At 39.2% G+C, this 25,398-nt stretch overlaps 1 protein-coding gene across 6 annotated transcripts in view; it reads right to left on the reverse strand.

Moving 5' to 3' along the window:
- Positions 1–25,398, reverse strand: part of LOC109915720 (androgen receptor-like) — a 416,431-nt gene that overhangs the window by 180,315 nt on the left and 210,718 nt on the right. For 5 of the 6 annotated variants that reach the window (XM_048605453.1, XM_048605452.1, XM_048605451.1 and 2 more), the window contains 3 exons: positions 12,427–12,557; positions 10,815–10,972; positions 4,769–4,889 (listed from right to left, as the gene is read on the reverse strand). In XM_048605453.1, coding sequence (XP_048461410.1) covers positions 4,769–4,889; positions 10,815–10,972; positions 12,427–12,557 — 410 coding nt within the window. Of the gene's footprint in view, positions 1–4,768; positions 4,890–10,814; positions 10,973–12,426; positions 12,558–25,398 lie in introns of those variants that run through there. The other variant, XM_048605455.1, reaches the window with a different exon arrangement.

The following is a 25,398-nucleotide window of genomic DNA, read 5'->3' on the forward strand; positions in this document are numbered from 1 at the left end:
TGTTATCTCTTCCTCATGAGCTGGTTGGTTTGGTAGGTGATGAATCTCTTGTGGAACACTTATTTTGAGATCACCTTAACTCTGCAGTTCTCACAAGCTATGATATCACCAGTATTGGCTGCTGTAACCATTCCAATGGGCCAAAAAGAACCTCTGCAATTTACATATAGAAATTTCAAACTTGTCCTTGTTTCTTCAGAAGGAGTCTCATTCTCAGCCCCGTAGGCATAAAGTATACAATTTTCTTTTATCTGCCTTTGAAGAGAACAATGTTTCACATGTTCTTAATAAAGTTCAATTTTGCTACTCATCTCACATCCATTTTAGGCCATTACTGAAAATCCGACTAGTGTCATGGAACGAAGTAAAATAAAGAATTACTTTTTCTCACACCTGCTTTTTTGTTAACATAATAATCAGAGCAAAATATACCCCACAACCCTCATGATACAGCAAAACACATCCTTTCATTGCAGCAATCTGCCCTGCCCAACACAGGCAGCCAGGCAGTTTCCGTTTGTCTGTATCGTTTGTTAACAAAGTTTTGACTAATAGATATAATAGCAACAGCAAAGTCATAGCAAGGCATCAGTGTTACAGCAACAATTTCTAACACACTGCTTGAAGTTACTGTGTTGCAAAAAGCTATATATTCACACATATAGTTCCACAATAACAGAATATACAGAAGTATGCATATTCCTTTTATTAACAAATGCTCAAGAATACAAAAAAGAATCAACATAGTCTGATAAAATTTGTCACTTATAAGGTGCTTATTTTTACAAAATATTTCTATCCTCAGGCCATTAAAGGGATGGACCTTATATATTGACAGTCATTAAATTTGAAAATGGGGTGACACATACATTCATTCAATACATGGTATTGATCAGGAAGGGGCTTATACGCTCTACATGTAGGGAATAATTACACTAAAACAGCTATTTGTGACTGACTTTGGATAAGGGGGAGAAATATTTCAATGCTCTAGCAAGCTTTCATTCGTGGACTACAAGAGGTTTCTGATCAAAAGAAAATGTTTGAAACACTCAGCATCTCATGCATCAGTGGAGAAGACAAAGCAGTTAACATTTTGGGTGCAGAACCTTCTTCAAAAAGGAATTTTAAGAAGAATGTACAGCCAAATTGTTAACTGATCTGTTTTGTCCACAGATGTGATCTATCTTGATGAGGGTTTTCAGCATTTTCTATTTTTGGTTATTTGAAACAGCAGATGGTAATGCATCCACAGGCATCCCAGTCACTGCATGTACAGGAAAACACACAGACTGGAGTGTACTACAGGCAGCAAAATGTCTGGTTGTAATGGCATTAGAAATCACAGAATTTTGTACACTCAATGTGCATTATATTCTTGCAAAACACTTTAATTTGTGTTATTACGCATTATATGCATTATGGTGGGGGATTCTTCAAAGTCTTTTGTCAGCAGTTTTATTTTTCCCCACGTTGGTGCTGCATTTCAAAGTAGGTAGTGATCATTTGCAAATTTCTGCTTCTGTGATCTGACCAAAAATAATTCAATACCATGAGGTTTTCCTAACAGGGGTAACAGGGATAATTTCACTGCACATTACAGGAAAGTAACATACTCTGTTCACACAATGCGGTGTAACTTTTCCTTTATAAAGTAACTAGCATTACAGAAGGACTTACACATTGATATCATTGTACTTATAATTACAAAGGAATTAAAGTTGCATCCTGAATTGAAAATCTGTAGGCTTTATATATTCAGTAACTGGTAATGTGAAATATGAAATAAAAGTTTAAAACATGGGGGAGAAGAATCTCACTATACCTTACCGGAAATACCGGCTCCCAGTGACAATATTCCAGTTAAAAGTAATTTAAGAATCATGTTCAATCAACGCCTGACAGCATTCTAACATATGAAGATACATTTTCCTTTGTGTATTAATTTTTTTACAAATTGGTAGAGGCACTTGTGATGGCATCTATGGATATGTGATAATTATTTGTAGGACATTACAGTCAATCTTCAAAAAAAAAATTGTAAATGCAAAAATTGAAGTACAACTGTATACATGTTAATTGGAACTTCCTAACAAGGATAGCTGTCTGAGAGGAACATTGTGGTAGACGTCTATTTAATTCCTATACATTATGTACTATCTGCTCAATAGGAATGACTGAATAAAAGAAACATCTTGTTTGCCATAGTGGTGTTTACATTACAAGACATCCATTGTACACATGATAAGTAAAGCCCTATTCACATTTCACCATGGTTAATAAAGATGAGTACATTTGCAAAATATAACCTATTTATACTAACTGATTTTCACTCCACTTTTGAAATGTTAGCACCTTCCAATCTTGAGTATTTTGAAAGATTTTGAACAATTAAAAATTTTTTAACAAATTTTGTAAATCACTTTCACAGCCTGAAAAGGCCAATGAAAAAAAGTTGTTTCAAATTAAAACAATGCTTCATTATATTTCATTTGTTCCGATACACAGCATAAACTGCTCTATAATAATAGCTGAGTTTGGAACGATACTAGTGTCATGAGTCAAAGAATTTAGATATGGTAATATAAGTTGAGTAAACATTAGGTATTTATTTGTAAATCTTGGACAAAATACACTGGTCCATTCCATAGCTCTCAAAGTTTCCATTTATTTCCTGGGACAACAAAATCTCTAATCAGTTTTTTTGGAAAGAAACAAGAAAGAAGTTTCAGGATTTGTATGCTCCTACTGCCTACAGTCTTCCATGTGACTGGGAGTCTCAGATTTAGTGACCAAGGAACTAAGTCAAGACATTTATAAAATATATGCAACCAAACACAACAACAAAAATATAGCCTACTCTGAAGACAGGCCATCCTCATTCCTGCATACCAAAAGAAAAGCAACAACTAAGTCATTTTAAAATAAAAGTCCTTTTAATTTACTTAAAAATATTAACAAGTGCATTCTTCTTTCTTCCCCACACACCCCTCCAAAAATACAATTTTTTGTTAAAGAATTGTACACCTAGTTTTCGCCTGCCTTTTGGCTGCACTGAAAATAAGAAATTTTAATTCAGAAAGAAGTCCAAACAAGGTATGCAGTATACTGGTGTCGTGCACAGATGAAGAAGAAAATGCTTAAATTTTTTAGCCCTACAGTAACATTTTTACATGAGACATTTATTTCTGAACGTACTGCAAATGGAAAAATGCATTGTCTCTGTTTTTACTCTATACTGAAATTTAGAAATTTACACCATTTTCTTTTATTGCAGACACTAAATGATTATTAACATGCTCATATCTGAAAATAAAAGAAGGATTGTTGTAATTATTTTTGAAAATTTTCACTGGCATCCATGTCTTTTTCGTTGAATGCCAGATACTTTGACTAAATGGCCCATATTCATGCATCATTTTTTCAGAAAAACAACAATAACTTAAATGGTTTTCAGTAAGCCAAAATGGTGCAAATATAATGGTATCATACAGATAAATATAGTTATGCTGTGTTCGGAAGTGGTTTTGTAATGCCTTTGTGCAAGTTTAACAAAATAGCGATTTAGAAAAAAACTAATTAAAATACAAAGGTTGCCAGGAAAATAACGTACCAACGAAAATGCTTGCAATTTTTAAGTTAGAAAAGGAATTAAATAGTGTGTGCCTTTCATTGCCAGGTTGAGTTTACTTGCATTATTTAAAGGCTAAATGTTTCACACTAACTTTTTTTTCTCTGTGTGTTCAGAATAAAATAAATTCTGGCACGCAAAAATTCAGGCTAAATAATCAAATATGCAGTTGGTATTGTGCTTAACTGCATGGACAATTTAAATAAAAGTGTATAACAGAAACCTCACTAAAATTTTTAAAAAAGCTTTGGTAGATATAAAATGTGGGATTCTGATGTTTGTTACATTGACAAGGCAAAAGTTGAATTCATCAACTAAGCACAAACACCAGATACCAAATCTTGCACAAAACAGTACAGTACTTGAGCATTCTTTAAAGATGAAATATGAAATATTTGGATCCAAACTTATAAATTTTCTGATTTTAGGCTTTTGAATGGATGTTTTAAACATCAGAATGAATTCTGGCAAACAAGAAAAATTCATTTAATAATTCTGGAACCATCCTACAATTCTACCACAACACATACTGCTTTTCTGGCATTCAGGAAAGGAAATATTTTAGTGCAAATTTTAAAAGAAAATGCAATTTACATCAGATTTTGCTTCTTAACATTTTTTGTATAAATGCAATGAAACATGATGTGAGGCAATATCTAACACGAGGCAAAATTGATATCTGATATGTTTTAAGGATGTAAAATGAAAACAGGTAACTAGGTAGTTTCAAAATAATAAAAAAAATGTAGGTAGCTTTAAGTAAAAATCAGTAAATGGAACTACTCTGAAGGACCAATAAAGAGGTGAATGCAGCTGATTCTTACTAAATGTGACCAAGGTATCAACCAGTAATTTGTGTGGTCCAACATAATAACCAGTCAATAAGATTATAACCTGCCTACCTCAGATTGGTTGTATAACATGACCAACTCTGTAACTGGGTGGTCAACTGACCACTGGAAAAAAAGGTAGATTCTGTACAAATTTTTTTCATTTCTTTATCAGAACGCATATAGCATCTGACTGAACTGATGAATTTGAAAACAAGATAAATGCTAGGTAGTACAGTTACAGGCAGTATAACATATGCAAGCAATGAACGTCACGGTTCATGAAAAAGAAGCGGTTTAGCCATACCAGCTAGGATCTTTGGTACCTGGGCAGAGATTATCTCTGCCATCATTTCAGGGAACTGGACGCTCAGAGACTGAGACTGAACGAACAGATCGAATGTAAACTGGTGGAGTTTCCTCACTGTCTGTGAAAAACATTAAAAAAAACTGGTAAATGAATCAAGAATTAGCAATGACATTTTTGTTTTCTTTATATCATTCTAATATTCTAATAATTACAATTCACACATATAAATTATAACATGCCAGCAAAAAATAGTTATGATTTTACAATTTGTAACAAACCATGCAAATAATCCCTGAAGTGCGAATTCTGTGATTAAAATACCAACCTAAATCCCGATCTTGTTATCTCTTACCGACTATTAACATCTGTACATCAGATGACTAAAAGTAATTTTGTTTGACATAACTACCTAAACATTTCAATTTGAAAGTAATGCTGCAGTAAAATGAATTTATTACTAAAATTGATTATTGAAACAAAACTAATTGTGTTACTGGCTGTGAGGCTCACAACAGTTTGCAATTAAAATACATTGTTTAAAATTAATTTAATTTTTTTGGCTATAGCACATTTTGTAATAAAATTGACACATCAAGTTTCAGCAATATATGCAAAATTTACTCCCAATTACTCAAGCAGAACTGTGTCAACTAGTATCTTACTAAAAGTAAAAACACACAAAGCAAGTATAGCTGAAGGTCACTCAAATAACTCCATTTTCCATTCATGCTTGTATCATGAGAGTGGAAGACAAAAATAGCTGAGAGGAATTCTGCTACCAGATCTTTCCTAATGGCATTCTGAGGTTGATCAACAAGGGTAACCTGGTTGAGTGACACTCTGGTTGTTCAGTTCTTCCTGTAGGAGAAATGGCTTCTTCTCAGGATCTTTGCAGAGCATTATACCATAATGAATAAATTTGAAAGTTGATGCACTATGCTTGCACAGCATGTTTTTTAGTACATCGTTGAGTGATTGGAACCAGATGGATCCACTGACTATGAGATCCTTGATTGGTGTCATTAACCTGGGCCAATCAGGAAGCCCTAGCTGACCGACATAAACATGGGATTCAGAATCTGTTCAGTTCGGGGACTTACCCCAAGCTTCTGGCCACAGCCAGTGTACTGTGCAATGTAAATAAAGGGTGACTTGGTGACAAGATAGCGGCCTCGGTGCAGTTATTTCAGCCTCTTTACTACTGGACAAAAGTTGTTAAAAAAAAAATTTTTGTCAAAACTTTCAATTCAACAAAATAGGTGGCAGCCATTCACAGTTCATTTCTAGGGCAATGCCCAAATCTATCTGTTGGTTGCACAATGCTCAGGCAACTAACTGTGAATCATCATTAAATGGTACATTCTTAATGGCATTTCCTCTACCAGTGGCCCCGTGCTAACAAATCATCACTCTCATCTCATCCAGCATAAATGCTGGTTTTCCCCTTAAACTGGCATTCATGTGAATTATCCTGATGAGCCCAAGATGAAAAGTTCTGTCAAAATATGTCTTTCTTCTCAGCAACACGCAAGTTGAGTACTACCAAACAGCTAATTAATCAGAATGGTAAATACCTAGTTTGTCAATTGTTTAGCTGATAAACTGAACCCTTACAACAGTGAAATAAAAACAAAGTACCACAGACATTGGACATCTGAAATTTAAAAAAAAAACAGAAAATGGAGGAGAAACGCACGTGTTCTAGCAACATCTGTGGAGAGAGAAACAGAGTTGAACCTGTGAGTCCAACTAGAGTCTCATGAATTGGCTGACATCCAAACTGACATGAAGCAGGTCCGAGGTAGAGTCAAATAGATGTGGGACATGACATCTGTTTTTCTCCCCACAGGATACTGCTGGACTTGAGATACTCAAGAAGTTTCTGTTTGTATACTAAAAACAGTGATTATTTCTATGAATCTACCATCACTACAAGCTATTGTCTGGAGATCCAAATAAAAGACACTGAACAAACTCTCTAATGTTTATGCCAGTCAACTAGTAATATTCAACACTATTCTTTCTGTAGATTCCATTTTCAATCGCTTTTGTATCATAAAATATACATAATGCTTTCAGATAACATTAGCTCATCAAACCTTAAAAATTAAATGAATCTTCTGAAATCATTTTCATGCATCTAATTTTATGCTTAAATATTCACATGCACATTCATATACTGAGGTACAGGTAGGGATAATATGGTTCAATTCATGTTAGATATAGTGATAATTTGGAAGCTTATCAGTGTCAATTTGGATCAAGTTGTTGACACGTAAATCAAAGACACCTTTCTTTTGTTGGTATAATTATTAAATACTCAGTCTTCCAGCTTCTTCCCTTCATAAGTCCCAACTGCTCTCCTTTTTCATAAAAATTCGAAAGTGCGTTCAAGCATAACTATACGGTTTTCTTCCACCCGTCAAACACCCCTGTGTTATTCTTCACCTTTACCCACCATGACTGAATCATCCTTATTTTCAATTTACATGTAAAGCCTGTTAATGTCAATTCAGGAACAAAGGAAGTTAGGGAAAGTAGGGAGAGGATTAAAGCAAAATGGATTTGGAGGGGGAAATAAGGCACTTCACCCTTGTGGTGTCCACCTTGCTCTAAAGGCTTTGAGAATATTGGTGGCCACTGCATGCCCTCTCTCCAAGGACACCCAATCGCGAATGTAGCCCTGGAAGAGGGGCAGGCAGCTGGCAACAACAACTTCTTTCACTGCCTGGAACTGGTGATGCCTACTTTGACAAGGCCCAGGAGCAGACACGTGAAGAGGTCCTCTGATTTGCCCATTCCACCCCTCCACACCGGGTGACCAAAGATTACGCGCGTGGGGCTGAACTGTAACTGAAAGAACAAAAAGTTTGTCAGAAAACTAAAAAGTGGTGAAACTACCCACAACTGAAAATACATGATCCATGGACTCTACAGCACTGCAACATAAACATTTGGGCTAGGAGCCCATCAACCACCTTAATCTACGACTGCACAGGACTACTGCAGAAAAACACTCTCCACCCCAGGTCCCTGACAGAAACTGGGAGGAATCGCACCTTGAGAGCCCTCTATGGACAAAAAGAAGCAGTAAAACAGAAGGTCAAGGTGTGTCTGGGCTAGGGATGAAGGATTAGAAGCAGATGGTGTGCGGCAGCAGCCAAAAAAAAATTCCTTTACACCAAACAGAAGGACACACAGGGCATATACATAAGGTGGCTCAGGTTGTGAGGCGTGGGCTCCTGTACCCCTTTTGTATCTACCCAATCAATCAATTAACTCCAATTATCTCTTGACTACTTGCTACATTATCAGATTCACCTCTTCTCTTTCAATAAACATAGAAAATAGAAACAGGAATATGCCATCTGTCCCTACAAGCCTGCTCCACTATTTATTATAATCACAGCTGGGTCATCAATTGAACAGCCTGTTCTCCATTTTTTCCCCAATATCCTTGATTCCTTTAGACTAAGTACCATGTCCAATTTCTTCTCGAATCATATAATGGTTTGACCTCGACTGCTTTCTATAAAAGTGAATTGCACAGGCTTGCCACTCTCTGGGTGAAGAAATTTCTCCTTAGGTCAATCCTAAACCCTTTGACTGTGAGCTCAAGTTCTAGACTCCCCACCATTGGCAGTATCCTTCTGGCAATTACCCCATCTAGTCCAGTTGGAATTTTATTAGTTTCTGTAGGAATCTCTGTAAGAACAAGTGTACAAGCTGATGAGAGGCATAGACAGAGTATATAGTCAGAGACTTTTTCCCATGGTGGAAATGACTATTACGAGGCGGCATAATTTTAAGGTGATTGGAGGAAGGTATAGGGGAGATGTCAGAGGTAGGTTCTTCACACAGAGAGTGGTGGGTGTGTGGAATGTGCTGCTGGCAGTGGTAGTGGAGTCAGATACTTTACAGACTTTTAAGCGACTCTTGGATAGGCACATGGAGGATAGTAAAATGTAGGGGATGCAGGGTATTTTGATCTTCGTAGGATAATAGGTTGGCACAACATCGTGGGCCGAAGGGCCTGTACTGTGCTGTACTGTTCTATGTTCTAACTTCAGCAAATATAATCCTAATTGATACAATCTTTCCTCATACATCAGTCCTGCCATCCAGGTATCAGTCTGGTAAACCTTTGCTGTACTCCCTTTATCGCAAGAATATTCTTACTCAGATAAGCACAATGTTCTAGGTGTGGTCTCACCAAGACTCTGTACAACTCCAACAACAAGACATCCCTGCTCTTGTACTAAAATCCTCTTGCTATAAAGGCCAACATATCATTTGCCTTCTTGACTGCCTGCTGCACTGCATTTTTAAAATATAGGTTGAATTTTACTAGTCCCTGAAAAAGGAGGGTAAAGTTGAGTCAGTTGGGATAACATGGAATGATCAGAAAAATGAGATTTTCAATGCTGAGAAAAAAACACCTGACTTTCCATCCAAAGTTTGAACAGTGAAATGGGAATCTTGCTTGTGGGAAGTGGCAGGGCTATTTATCTGCATTTATATTTCATTAGTACCTAATCTCACCTCATTTATATGCAGTTTTCTACTCTCTTCTGCAGTGAAGAGAAATTATATGGTGACAATTCTCAACATGAAATTCAGAGCGGGTACCTCACAGTTCCAGCTCGCTTCTTACTCCTCTGGGCCAGGAGTGCCCAACATCTCAGGATACTCACCATGGACAGCAACTGCCAGCACATCTCTTCCATGGAGGTTGGCAACGGACACACACCAATATCACTCAATTATCATGGCAAACTCCAAACCACTAAGGATACAGGCAACAACTTCAACGCTGCATTTGCAGCGCACCAACACCTTGCATTGTAGTACTGCTGACAGGCTACTTTGTGCACAGGGACAGGTAACCAAAACAATTTTTGGAGTAGGTGTTCCTCGAGATGCTCTGCTTGCTCCCTTAACTATCACTCACTTTGCGCCTCTCTGGATGCCCAGAGTGTATCTACCTTGCCTTTTTGTGTAATTTTGCCACATGAAGAACTAACCATCTTAAATTACTTCCATAATGTCTTGCTTTTTACTGCAGGCACAATGCCAGACAGTCTGTCGTGTTTGCCACAGTGATCAGTCAAGGTGGTGGACACTTTAAACCACAGGTTATAAGATAGGAGCAGAATTAGGGCATGCGGCCAATCAAGTCTGTTCCACCACTTGATCTTGATGGTTGATATGTGTCTCAATCCCATTCTCCTGCCTTCGCTCTGTAACCCTTGATCCCCTTATTAATCAAGAACATATCCATATCCATCTTAAATTGTATGCAAATTGTAAATTCTTGCTGTATGGCACCATGCTACATCAATGTCAAATCTGCAGCATGTGTCAGCAAGTTACGCGGCAAGCACACTGAATGTGCTTCATCCAAATAGCCATGCTTCAAAGTTAAGGGGAGTAGCCGTCATTCAAGTCCGGGGGATTGTCATCAGTCAGGGCTCCTGGTACAATAAGAGTAGGGCACTGTGTGACCACTGTCCATGGACTTGGACATGGTCAGTCAACTGCTTGGGTGTTCAGTGTTAGGGGTTCCGTATCATTAATAGTCCAGTCTTGCAGGTCCAGTGCAAACAGTTTGGATGTTCACTGTAAGTCAATCTGAAAGCTGCACAGGGATTAGTTAGGGGGTCTGGTTACAGCTGTTTTTCCAAGTTGTTCCCAAGGACCAATGGATCAAGCCATAGCAAAGGTTACTACCCTTGTGGCCACTGACAACAAAGGCACAGAGAAACTGAGGAGGAAGAAATGCTCCAGTAAGTGCAGGAGCAGCAGCAACCTTTTGTAGCTTGCCAATAGTCTCCATATGGAGAAGTCATAGCTGGAGGTCCCCTCAGTTTGATCCAGTTTCAGGTGAGCCATTTTCACAGATTGCTCTGCTCAATGCTTTGGTTATTTCACTTGAAACCACGTTTATGTGGAAAATCTGTAGCAGCATCATCAGGTTATTTAGCACCAGATACTAATTTTATCTGATCTAAACAAAGTATTGCTAAACAGAATCACAACTTACTATCTGCAGTGAGTCCAAGAGCTTGGTTAGTTGATAAAAACGCTGTGGATTATTTGTGGTATCATTTCCTTGAAAGGAAATTACTCTGTCTAGTTCCTGAATGTAGTTCAAACGTAGCTCATCAAAGTATTTCTGGTTTTTCAGACCTTCAACTGGTACTGGCAATGAGACAGTGAAATTTGGTTAATAAAATTTCACAGACATGATGTGAAAGCAGCATTTATCCATGTAACCTTATTTCATATGGATTGACATCCAGATTATCATATATTTCAGAAATCTAATCACGTGAGCAACTTACTTATTAATCATACCTCCTATTCTTATGCCTAGATTATTTCTGCACACAACAAAACCACTATCGAACCCTTTGATACACCGGTGGATATAGGCTTCCAGTTATATACACACCCTTTAAGCATCATTCTGCTTCCTGCGATTAAGCCAACTTTAGATCCAATTTGCCAAATTGCCCTGGATCCCGTGGGCTCTTAGCTTCTTAACCAAGCTGACCTGACAGACCTTGACAAAAGCCTTCCAGAAACCCAAGGAAATTACATTAACTGCAATGCCTTCATCTACACACCTAAGTCACCTCCTTGAAAAAAACAATCAAATTTGTTAGACATGACCTTACAAAGGCATGCTGACTATCCTTGACTAATCCTTGCCTCTACTAATAGAGATTTATTCACTCCCTGAGAACATCTTCCAACAGGGTGCCAATAATAGCTTAATGTCACTGTCAATATCCTGGGGAATAGTAACATTAAACATACAAGTAACTGAACAAACCATATATTGTAGTTACAAGAACTGATCACTCTGTGGTGAGTGATTCATTCCCTAATTTTCCAAAGCCTTTCCGAAGGGCAATTAGGGATGAGCAATGACTGCTGATTGCAGTGCCCACACTCTGAGAAAACCAAAACAAGGTAAAATGCTCCTTTTGTTAAAAACTACACACCCTATGGAGTAATGTCAGAGGAGGCTTGCTAATTAAACATAAATTGCTCCTTTTAAAACTAAAAATAATTGGCACAGTTTGTGAAGTATTCACAGATAATTGTCGTATATGGTGTATACTATGACTCTCTTAGGAAAGCGCTACAAGGATTTGAAACAGGCTCAGGTCTGGATGTTCTGGCCCTATTCTGTTTGGCTTCCGCAGGATTCAAAATGTTTGTAGCCTTTGGTCATTTGCCAAAGTCAATGATGGAGGATGGGTCAGGCACTTATAACCCAAAATTTGCACATCCTTATTTTAGTAATTTCAAACATGTTTTTTATACTGAGCTTCTCACTCTTGTCCTCTGACAACTACCCAAAATAAAACATGGTTTTCTAGCCTTCTCTTTGTGACACTCTCTGAAAAGAAATGTTGGATTGCCTGAAAAATTTTCACAAAAGTCTGTAAGGTTGTTGGCGGGTGATACCAATTGGGATCTTGCTGCAGCACTTGTTGCATTGGGTATCCATGAAAATTGAATAAAAAAAAAACCTGTGAAGATATATTCAAAATGCATAGTTCTTTAACATTACCAACAATTGCAGATATCAAATTCAGCTGTCTTTTCTATGGCTTATTATCAGTGCAGTAGCCCATACTTACTAATGCTAAAGAGTAGCAATACTTTCATGCAAAGGAACTCATCCTGAGAGATCTGAAGCCACTGAAACTCCTGGGACAATCGCTGCATTTCCACACAGAGATCATACATAGTTGATTTTTGCATCCGTTGCCTGTAAATGCATGAAAAAATGATGAATAACAGCTGGTAACAGAGACCACAGTTTGAAGTTTTACAAATTTGATGTTTCCTGTCATTATTACAAAAACGATCAGAGGTAATTTATCTATTTATTATATATTGCACATGATAACTATTGCTAACTTGCAGTAAAATGCGTAACATTGATATTTTCAATGCAATGATTCAGAAAATTTATAAAGAAGTTTTAAGTCTAGAAAATCACTGGGCCACCTAGATTGCAGGATATTCATCAGTCTTTGGAATGAAAGGTGTTGCTATATGTGCTCTTGCTAACCAATGCTAAATATAAACTCACAGCACTGTGATTGACTGTTAAATGTCATCTGAATTGCTATGAAGTCAAAAAGGATTGAGACAGAATAGCTATCATCAAAATGACCAGGGAAAAGGAAGATTGTTGTTTTACATGCTTGTTGGTGATATTGGCAGCAGAGTCCAAATATAAATCCTACACGTGCGCTTTTCCATTAAGTGCCATTTTGCTCTCACATCTATTTTCATTGTTCTATTTTCCTGTTGTTTTTTTTTAAATTTGCCTTTTATGGGCTTAGGCATCATACTTGTTGGCCGTACCTGGAGAAGTCAATTGAGTTACTCTTGAGAAGTCAGTGTTGAGCTGCTTTTTTGAATTACAGCAGTCCATGCTGCCTTGTTAGGAAGGGAGTTTTGATTTTGATGATAGCTATTCTGTCTGGTTTCAATCCTTTTTGACTTCATAGCAAGTCAGATGACATTTAACAGTCAATCACAGTGCTGTGAGTCAGGAGTTACCTCTAGGGTACACTCATAAAGTGGGGGGATGATGTTTTTCCATAAAAGGTCTTGGAGAACTAGATGGGTTTTTACAACAATGAATTAATAGAACTAGCCTTTTTTTAAAATTCCAGATCTATTAAGTGATTTTGTATGATTGCACCTGTGTCCCCAAAGTATTGGTCTGGGTCTCTCGATTACCACTATACCATCAGCACCCAGTAATTCCACCCCCACACCCCGCCAACCCCGTTGTCCCCTACCCCCCACAGATTCAAAGAAAAATCTCTCATAGGAAGAATATCATGTGAAACTGTGGCTATGATATTAGTGAATTTCATCCAATGTAAATTGTGCAGAAAATGCAAATACATTTCCTTGATTAAGATGCAAAGTCATAGAATTAATCCTCATATCACTATTATGCAGTTGTACGCTGATTAGATGCCTTTAACCATGGTCATTCAATTAAAAGAAAGTCTTTTATCATTCAAGAATGCATAACCAGTATAGGTCATAACAACCTACAAGCCAGAGCTTCCTAAAGATCTCACAGCTTCATTTACGCTACCCAAAACCCCAATGCAACTACCCAGCTTTCAAAGTTTTCACTTGTAATGGTTCTAAAACCAGGACATCACTTGGATAGTGGTGAAAAGGGCACTATCTGTGAGATCCTTCATGCTTGCCTGATCAGCCTGCACCACCGCACGCTGCCCTCGAAGCAGCTGTGGAGGGGTTGAGACTGTCACACGTCTCCTTCTGGAATGTGCCTTTGCAAAGGAAGACTGGAAAAAGGTGCAGTGGTTTTTGTCAAGGTTCATCCTGAACAGCTCTGTGACGCGGAATTCTGTGCGGTCTGTTTCCTGGGACGCACACTGAGACAAACATCAGGTACGCTTGGAGGACCATCAGCTCTGTGAAAGATGCTCTTTGGTCTACCCAAACCTTGTTGGTCTTCCAGATCAAGGAGTTCACCCCAACTCAGTGTTGCAGACTGGCACATTCCAAAGTCCAGGACTACATGCTGAGGGATGCACTAAAGCCTGGTGCAGTGGGAAAAGACTACAGTCTGAGTTCTTTCTGCTGAAGGTAAACGGGAATCCATTCAGTTATTGGACCCTCCTAGTGCCTCAAATATATGTAAATATTGAGTAAGAGAGGTCTTTGGTTTTTTTGGGATAAAGTCAAAGTTTCAACATTTTGTTTGTTTGATATGCAACTCTGCAGAACCAAACTGCTTTTGTGTCAATGTATATATACAAAGATTTTTATGAATAGAGTATGTTTTGAAATAAAAAACCAGTAATGGTTCTGAAAGGATTAATGTTGAGACTGCATTAAGTATTACCCAAGCTGATGATGTCATACAGTCTTAGGTGGGGAAAACAGGTCTAGGTTGAGACTGCAATGGAATAAAGTCTATCAAGGCTGGCTTCTGAGAAATCTCAGCAATTATGTGTAATTGGCCAATAATAACTTGTACCCATTGAGAATCTAAATCTTGTTGTCTAGACAAACGCCTTTTCTTGTTAAGACTCCTGAATGCTTTATCCTCTAACATTGTTTACTAAACGTGATCCAAGAGGCATATTAGTGGCAGCACTGTATTCCAAGTTTGTTCTGGTAATGTTTGGTTCTGCAACACATACATTTGGAATTTGGAATCCTGCGTACAGTTCTGGTCACCACATTACCAAAAGGATGTGAATGCTTTGGAGAGGGTGCGGAGGAGGTTCACCAGGATGTTGCCTGGTATGGAGGGCGCTAGCTATGAGGAGAGGTTGAGTAGATTAGGATTATTTACATTAGAAAGACAGAGGTTGAGGGGGGACCTGATTGAGGTCTACAAAATCATGAGAGGTAATAGACAGGGTGGATAGCAAGAAGCTTTTTCCCAGAGTGGGGGACTCAATTACTAGGGATCACGATTTCAAGGTGAGAGGGGAAATGTTTAAGGGAGATATGCGTGGAAAGTTCTTTACGCAGAGGGTGGTGGGTGCCTGGAATGCGTTGCCAGCGGAAGTGGTAGAGGCGGGCACGATAGCGTCATTTAAGATGTATCTAGACAGATACATGAATGGGCAGGGAGCAAAGGGATACAGATCCTTGGAAAATTGGCGACAGGTTTAGATAGAGGATCTGGATCGGCGCAGGCTTGGAGGGCCAAAGGGCCTGTTCCTGTGCTGTAATTTTCTTTGTTCTTTGTACATTGCTGAATTATCCCAACAATTTTCAAGGCTTGATATTGGATCACAATGGGAAAGAAGTTTGTGAAGCACTGCTATAAGCTATACCAAAATATCTAAGAGTAGTATATTTAAATGGCTTGCAAAATGTATACATTTATTTTAAGTTTACACATACTTGCTGCAACACTTATCAATTATCCTTTCTCCATTATGCTACTCCCATCATGTCCTGCTCACTACTTGAACGCTGTTGGGTCCCTTTTGTACTGCTTACATACGAGGGACTCCTAAATACTATTGGAATTCTGCAAGCTCTCTATTTTGTCAAGTTCCCAAGATCTTCCTAATATTTTAGAATCTCACTAATGAAGGTGCCCTTTTGAATAGCTTCCCAGTGCAGTTGAGACATTTAATTTGACAGAACTGGAGAAGATATAGAATATGTATTTTATCTTCTGATTGCTGTCAGCAATAAGATGAAGCAGAATCTATAGGCTTGGTTATCTTATATTTGGAAACATTGCTTGAAGCCTTCAAAGATTATTAAATTTGATGGTCTGAAAATGATTAAATTTTGTATCTAAGAAAGGCTTGCAATAATACGGTTTAAAATTGTCATTGTAAAACAAAGTTAATAAAAATGTGACATGTAAAAGGTGTACCATAATGCAAGCATTATCACACTACTCATAACACCTCTTTCAAACTGCAAAATGTTTACTTGTTTTCTCAGGATCAGCCAGGTGAAGAAATGCATTTGATCTCTAAATGACAAAATACTTACACATAGATGCCTCTCAGCAGCAGGGCAACTGATTATGTATTATTTGGTATAGTAGTCTGTAATTGTAAAATTGTATATCCCCTCTCTTATTATGATCTGGACAATGGGTGGTCTACCAGCATCATCTCTTCAGATGCTGATGGTCCTGTTCTCATATGCTTAACAGGTTAAAACCAAGGCAATCACCAAAATTCATCTTGATGCTATAAATTCGAGGTCTGTTGTTAGCTTTAGATTGACGTGAGAATGATGTCTACTCATGGATGCGAGTATCTACTAGGGGTTTTTTATGTGACCAAATAAGCCAATTCTCAATGCACAGATCATTAGCTCATGCAACAGCATGTCCCAGTGGAATCCTAGATACATGATTTGCTTTCTTTTCTCTTCTGTTCTGCCTCACCATTAAGACATTTTAGATGCAGGTTAACATCCAAGTTGCCACCACTTTTGAATGATTAGAAGCAGGTTTCCCAGTCATTAAGGCCAATGCTGCCACAATTCAAGCAACATTTTAGAGCATCTTTGTCCTCCCCAAAATGTTTGCCACCTCAAAATTGAAAAAAGACCTGGCTGGAAAAAAACAACTTTTGGCATCTTGCCAATGCCTGGTCATCAAAATTGAACTTGCAAGAGTTTCTGTCTGAATGTATGCAGAACTTAAGGAGAATACCATGATTTATTTGATGGTACGACAACTGACAGTTTCCACAGCATTATTTATCTGCCCTTCTTGCCCATAGGTAAAACTGTCAAATTCCTGAAGTCAGAGGTGTAGATGGTGGGAGAAGGGAGGATGGGAGTTTTTTGTCCTCCCGAAGGTGAGAGTTGCATTTGTACCATCTTGATGTGAGCAAAAGTCTGTCAGTGTAAGACGTCAGCTTGAATATGATTGCAGCTGCAGGATTTGTTGTTTTTCATCCATTTAATTGCTCGTTCCAGCTCTCCAAATGATGGTGGTTCATCCATGGATTCTGCAAAGGGCACCAGGGGATAGCCTGGACAGTATCAGCTGCTATTATGGATTAATGATTGAAGAGTTGGAAAATGTTTTATTTAAAAACTTATATAGCTGACATTGTCATTTTTAAGAAGAGAAAGACTATCCTGTGAACAGAAATTATTTTGTCTGTTTGACCTTGGTGGCCATCATAGCTTCAAAAAAGCTTCACATGATGGTCAACATACTTCTGGGTTCTCAGGAAGGGTCACCGGACCTGAAATGTTAACTCTGTTTTCTCCTTCACAGATGCTGCCAGACCTGCTGAGCTTTTCCAGCAACTTTGTTTTTGTTCCGATTTACAGCTTCCGCAGTTCTTTTGGTTTTTATACTTCTGGGTTTCCTGAGCTTTCTCTTCCCACCATGTGTCCTCTGGAGCTGTGCAGTAGGCTGTCAGCCTTGGGCAGTTGAATTGCTGCTTTCTTGATGTGCAATCTTGAGTTGTTCTACCGGACAATGAAGACGGCTCAATTTTGTCCTAACAGGCCACATATTTTAGCTTGGCTTCCTTTAAACTAATATTGGTGGCAACAACTCAAATGTAATGCTCTCAGCACAGCAGTGGAATACAGTTGATTTTATCTGAATAATCCCACCGAAGAGAAACTGAGTTGGCTGTATGAAGATCTTCCAGGTCATGTAGTATGCTTGCAATTTCTCTCCTTGATTGACCTTGCTGATATGGTTGCCATTCCAGGGTCAAGGAGCTCCTGGCAGCATTGTATAATGGGTTGTTGGAGTGCAGAAGCCTCTTCAGAACGTCATAGTGGCAACAGCAATATCAGGGCAGGAGTGGTCCATTGAGCCTGCTCTGCCATTCACTTAGATCATGACAGATCAACTCTCTCAATGCCACTTTCAAGTGCTATCCTCATATCCCTTGATATCATTAGCATCCAGAGATCTATCAATTTTTATCTTGATCATGCTCAATATTTGACCTTAGATTCAACATCATCTGAGTGGAAGAAAATCTCCTTATTTTAGTCTTAAATGGGCTATCCCTTCTTAGAGTCATACAGCACGGAAACAGACCCTTCAGTCCAACCAGTCCATGCTGAACATAATCCCAAACTAAACAGTCCCACCTGCCTACTCCTGGCCCATATCCCTCCAAATCTTTCCTATTTATGTAACTATCCAAATCTCTTTTAAATGTTGGAATTGTACCTGCATCAACCACTTCTTCAGGAAGTTCATTCTACACGCGAACCACCTTCTGTGTAAAAATTTGCCACCTATATCATTTTTTTAAAATCTCTCTTCTCACCTTAAAAATGTGCCCCCCAGTCATGAAATCTCCCATCCTAGGGAAAAGAAAACTGCCATTAACTCTATCTACACCTCTCATGAATTTATAAATTATCAAGTTGACTCCCAAGGTGGGGTTTAAACAGTTAATAGTAGGGCCTTGGGTAGTGTTGTAGAACAGAGGGACATAGGAGTACAGGTACATAATTCTTTGAAGTTGATGTCACATATAGACAGGGTGGTTAAAAAGGCATTTGGCACGTTTGCCTTCATTGCTCAGTCCTTTGAGTATAGGAGTTGGGAAGTCATGTTGATGTTGTACAGGACATTGGTGAGGCGTGTTCTGGAATTCTGGTTGCTCAGTTATAGGAAGGATATTATCAAGCTGGAGAGGGTTCAGAAGAGATTTACCAGGATGTTGCTGGGTATGGAAGGTTTGAGTTATAAAGAAAGGCTGGATAGGCCGGGACATTTTTCACTGGAACATAGGACCTTGGGAGTCAACTTGATAATTTATAAATTCATGAGAGGTGTAGATAGAGTTAATGGCAGTTTTCTTTTCCCTAGGATGGGAGATTTCATGACTAGGGGGCACATTTTTAAGGTGAGAAGAGAGATTTTAAAAATGCAATACCTTGCATTTGTGCAGATTGAACTCCATCTGCTATTTCTTAGCCCATTGATCCATTTGATCAAGATCCCTTTATAATCTTAGAAAACCTTCTTCACTGTCTATTACGCCACCAATTTTGGTGTTGTCCAAAAACTTATTAACCAAAACTACAGGGCATAGGTAAGAGTGGCTAATTTCATTGAACTGAGAGTGCATTTGTCCTGGGTAAAATCAATTCAGTGATTGATAAGCAAAAGTGTGACCAAACAATGGGCAATCTTTAAAAAGGGGTGTCATGGTGGCTCAGTGGTTAGCACTGCTGCCTCACAGCGCCAGGGACCCAGGTTTGATTCCACCCTTGGGTGACTGTCTGTGTGGAGTTTGCACATTCTCCCCGTGTCTGCGTGGGTTTCCTCCGGGTGCTCCGGTTTCCTTCCACAGTCCAAAGATGTGCAGGCTAGGTGGAGTGCAGTCTCATCAAGGCCATGCTAAATTGCCCATAGTGTTCAGGGATGTGTAGATTAGGAGGGTTATGGGGGATGGGTCTAGGTGGGATGCTCTGTGGGTCGGTGTGGACTTGTTGAGTTGAAGGGCCTGCCTCTTCCCACACTATAGGGATTCTATGAAATTCTATGATGCCTTCTATATTCTCATCCAAATCATTTATACAAACGACAAACAAAAGCAGACCCAGAACCAATCGCTGTGGAACACCGCTGGTCACAGGCCTCCAGTCTGAAAGCAACCCGCTACAATTACTCTCTGTCTCTTGCCGTTAAGCCAATTATGTATCCAATTGGAAGCTCACCCTGAATCCCATGTGACCTAACTTTACTCATTAGTCTACCATGTGGAACCTTGTCAAAACTTTACTGAAGTCCAGGTAAACAATGTCTACTGCTCTGCCATCATCAATCTTTTTGGTAACTTCCTCAAAAAAACTCAATCATGATCGTGAGACATATATCCTCTGGTTCTAGACTCTCCAGCCAGTGTAAACATTCTGTGCACATCATTCCTGTCATTCACTAGAAGAATTTTGTACATTTCAATGACATAACTTCCCACTCTTCAAAATTATAGGATGCAGGCCAAATTTTCTGAATCCTTTCTCAATGGACAATCCTGCCATCTCAGGGATTAATCTGGTGAACCTCCACTGCACTCCTTCTAAGACAAGTATACCCTTCCTTCGGTAAGGACACCAAAACAGTGCGCAATACTCCAAATGCAGTCTCATCAAGGTCACATACAATTGTAGTAAGGTATCTGTACCTCTGTATTCAAATCCTCTTGCCATAAAAGTCAGCATTATGTTTGCCTTTCTAAAGGCTGGCTGCAACTGCACGTTTCATTTCATGACTCATAAGCAAGGATGCCAAATCCTTCTGGACATTGATACCTCTTACTGTTTAAGAAATATTCTGTCTTTCTGCGTTTTTCAACCAAAGTGGAAAAATTCATACTTAGAGTCATAAGGATGTACAGCATGGAAACAGACCCTTGGTCCATGCCGACCAGATATCCTGAATAAATCTAGTCCCATTTGCAGCATTTGGTCCATATCCCTCTATACCCTTCCTATTTATATAACCATCCTGAAGCTTTTTAAATGCTGCAATTGTACCACAATCCACCACTTCCTCTGGGACCTCATTCCATACAGCAACATCCTCTGCGTGATGAAGTTGCCCCTGAGGTCCCTTTTAAATCTTTCCCCTCTCACCTTAAACCTATGCCCTCTAGTTTTGGACTCCCCCACCCCTGGGAAAAGGCCTTGTCTTTTCACCCTATCCATACCCTTCATGATTTTATAAACCTCTATAAGGTCACCCCTCAGCCTACAACACTCCAGGGAAAATAGCTTCAGCCTCTCCCTATAGCTCAAACCCTCCATAACATCCTTCCTACAGCAGGGAGAACAGAACTGCACGCAGTATTCCAAAAGTGGCCGAAAGCAATGACATGTACACCCGCAACATGATCTCCCAACTCCTATACTCAATGCTCTGACCAATAAAGGCAAGCATTCCAAACACCTTCTTCTCTATTCAATCTACCTGTGGCTCCACTTTCAAGGAATAATGAACCTGCACTCTAAGGTCTTTTTGTTCAGCACACTCCCCAGGGCCTTAAAATTAGGGGTATAAGTCTTGCCTGATATGCCTTTCCAAAATGCAGCACTTCACATTTATCTAAATTAAACTCCATTTGCCACTCCTCGGCCCATTGGCCCATCTGATCAAGATCCCGTTGTACTCTGAGGTAACCTTCCTCGCTATCCAATTTTGGTGTCATCTTCAAACTTACTAACCATACCTCCTCTGTTCACATTCAAATCATTTATATAAATGATGAAAAGCAGTGGACTCAGCATCAATCTTTGTGACACACTGCTGGTCACAGGCCTCCCTACACCAAAACAAACCTACACAACCACCCTCTCTCTCCTACCTTTGAGCCAGTTCTGTATCCAAATGGCTAGTTCTCCTTGTATTCCATGAGATCTAACCTTGCTAACCAGTCTACCGTGAAGAACCTTGCTGAACGCCTTACTGAAGTCCATATAGATCACATTCACCACTCTGACTTTATCAATCCTCTTTGTTACTTCCTCAAAAAACACAATTGATTTAGTGAGACACGACTTCCCATGCACAAAACCATGGTGACCATCCCTAATCAGTCCTTGCCTTTCAAATACATGTAAATCCTGTCTCTCAGGATTCCCTCCAACAACGTGCCCAACACCGATGTCAGGCTCACTGGTCTACAGTTCCCTGGCTTTTCCTTATCGCCTTTCTTAAATAGTGACATCACGTTGGCCAACTCCAGTTTCTGGCACCTCACCTGTGCCTATCGATGAGACAAATATCTCAGCAAGGGGCTCAGCTTCCCACAGAGTTCTAGAGTACACCTGATCAGGTCTCAGGAATTTATCCACCTTTATGCGTTTTAAGACGTCCAGCTCCTCCTCCTCTGTAATATGGACATTTTTCAAGATCTCGCTATTTATTTCCCCAAGTTCCATATCTCCCACACCTTTCTCCACAGTAAACACCAAAGCAAAATACTCGTTTAGTACCCCCATCTCCTCTGGTTACACACATAGGCGGCCTTGCTGATTTTTAAGGGGCCCCATTCTCTCCCTAGTTACCCTGTTGGCCTGAATGTATTTGTAGAACCCCTTATTCATGCTATATTCTGTTTGCCATGTTCTTATACATTCACTTAGCCTTTCAAAGTTTCCTTGAAGCCAGCTTGAATCTTCTTCACATGTTACATTCCTACTTAATTTTGTGTTATCAGCAAATTTGACAGTATTACATTTGGTCCCTGTGTCCAAACAATTTATATAGATTGTGAACAGCTGAAGTCCCTGCAATGAACATTCGGTACCCTACTGACATCCTGTAAATTACCGGGTTTTCCTACTCACTGTTTTCTATATGTTATTCAATTCTCAAGCTATGCCAGTATATGATCTCCAATACCATGCGCTCTAATTTTTTTTATATTTCCTTAGTACAACCTTATCAAAAGCCATCTGAAAGTTCAATTACATTACATCTGTTGGTTCTCCCTCATTTATGTGACAAGTAACATCCTCAAAAAAAAAATCCGAAAGATTTTTCAAATCTGATATCCCTTTGGTAAATCCACGTTGACTCTGTCCAGTCATGGCATTATTTCCCAAATGCCGGGATATCGCATCCTTCAGAATAGATTCTAACATTTTCCTCACTACTGATTTCAAACAAGTCTCTAGATCGCCATTTTCTCTTTCTTTTTCTTCTTATATGCTACTTTCCAATCTGCAAGAACTTTTCCAGATCTATAGAATTTTGAAAGTTGATCAACAACACACCCAATAGTTGTGTTATTCAACAATCAAGGATGTAGCTCATTTGGTCTAGGGACTTTAGCAAACTTCAATCCAGTTAATTTTTTCAGTACTATAATTTAACTTTTAAAACAAAAGCTGTGATGTGCATCAGAACATCAGATGTGCATATGACTGACTAGGCCAGCATTAATCATCCATCCCTTGGTGGTGGCGAGTTGGCTTCTTGTATTGCTTCAGGGACATCTACAGCGGTGTTAGAAGGGGCGTTCCCTTGGCCCAGCATCAGCGACGGATATAGTTCCATGTCAGAATGGCACATGGCTTGGGGAGGAACTGGTGATGCTTACATGCATCTGCTGCCTTGTCTTTCTAGGTGATACAGTTCACAAGTTTGGAAGGTACGATGAATACTACCATTTTTCAGTACCTCACTTTCACAAGTCTCTTCAGGCTGTAGCATTTCTAGAAGATATTCAGTATCTTTCTCTTTGAATGAAAGCAATTGTTTAGTTTCTCTGCATCTTCCTATTCAACATTAAAAATTCTCCTGTCTCAGCTGTAATGGACGCACCATCTATCCTTATTAATCTCTTCCTGTTCACATATCTAAAAAAGCTCTTACACTCCACCTTTCCTTTTGTCACTAGCTTTTACTAATATTCTCTTTTTCCCATCTTTATCATTTTGTTGGCCACCATTGCTGGATTCTAAATTGTTCACAGTCCTCAGGCTTATCGTTTTCTCTGGCTAACATATGACACTACTTTTAATTTGTTCTGTTAACCCGTTTGTTCTCCTTTCCCATTGTTTTTGTCTCTTAGATGCATCAGTTGTAGTAATAGTACCTAAAACTTCTTTAAATACTACTCATTACTCATCTACTATAAAATCTTCTCATGCATTTTTCCAATCTACCATAGCTATCTTGTCCCTCATACCTTTGTAATATTCTTTGTTCAGATTTAAGGTTATAGTTTCGAAGTAGAAACTTAGACAACAGTAGCAGGAGTAGGTCATTCAGCCCATTGATCCCAGTCTGTATTCAACCGGACAATTTTGATCCTTTATTTTAACATATAACTCCTGTTCTCGCCCATACTTGACACCTCTAGACTCCAGAAATCTATTTGTTTCTTAAACGTATTCAGTGACTTGGTCTCTGTAGCTTTCTGTGATGTAGAATTTCACAAGTTCACCTCCTTCTGTGTGAAGAAATTTTTCCTCATCTCAGTCTGAATACTCGTGTCTTGTTACAGTGGCCCCTTGTTCTGGACCCAATGGCATGAGCAAATATCATTTCTACATCTGATCTGCCCATCGGTGTCAGAATTTAAATGCTTCAATGATATCCCTCTCATTTTTCTAAACTGCAGTGAATATGGGCTGAGTTGACTCAATCCCTCCTCGACAAACCTGCTATCCAAGGAATCAGTCAGATGAACTTCTACTGCATTCTCTCTGTAGCAAGCGTATCTTAGTTAGGGAGACCAAACTGTAAACCTTCAGAATATCCTACGCCCTCTCATCCCGCATACTTCTCACACAGGAGACTTCTACTGCTTTCCGAAGGTACACAAAACCAACACACCTGGACGTCCCATCATATCAGGCAATGTGACCCTGTGTGAGAACCTCTCTGGCTGTGTCGAGAGCATCTTGAAACCCATTGTACAAGGAGCTTCAGCTTCTGTTGCAAAACTACAGATTTCTTACAGAAACTCAGCACCTACGGACCAGTCAAACCAGGAACATTTCTTGTCACAATGATTGTTTTGGCACTCTACACCAGCATCCCCTACCATGACGGCATCACTGCAACACCCTCAGTACTCAACACCAACAAGTGTCAATTTCTAGATGCCAATCTACAACTCGTCCCCTTAATATCCTCAACCACAACGCCTTTACTTTTGACAACCGGCTCTTCATCCAGATACATGGAACAGCCACAGGGACCAAATGTGCATCTCAACACATCAACATTTTCATGTACAACTTTGAGCAAGACTTCTTTGCTGCACAGGGCCTCCAACCAAAGTTATACACCAGATACATCAATGACATTTTCTTCCTTTGGACTCATGGCGAGGAATCACTGAAACGACTACACAACGATATCAACAAGTTTCATCCCACCTTCAAACTGACCATGGAATATTCTTCAGAATCAGTCTCATTCTTGGACACATGCATCTCTATCAAGGACTGACACCTCAGTACCTTACTCTACCTACTCAACGGATAACTTCATGATGCTGCATGTCTGTAGCTTCCATGCTGAACGTTTTAAAAAAGTCATCCCCTAAGGACAAACCTTGCACATACACAGGATCTGCTCAGATGAAGAGGAACACGACGGACACCTAAAG

Source organism: Rhincodon typus, chromosome 14, assembly GCF_021869965.1.
Source record: "Rhincodon typus isolate 14 chromosome 14, sRhiTyp1.1, whole genome shotgun sequence".
In the NCBI taxonomy this organism is placed as follows: domain Eukaryota; kingdom Metazoa; phylum Chordata; class Chondrichthyes; order Orectolobiformes; family Rhincodontidae; genus Rhincodon; species Rhincodon typus.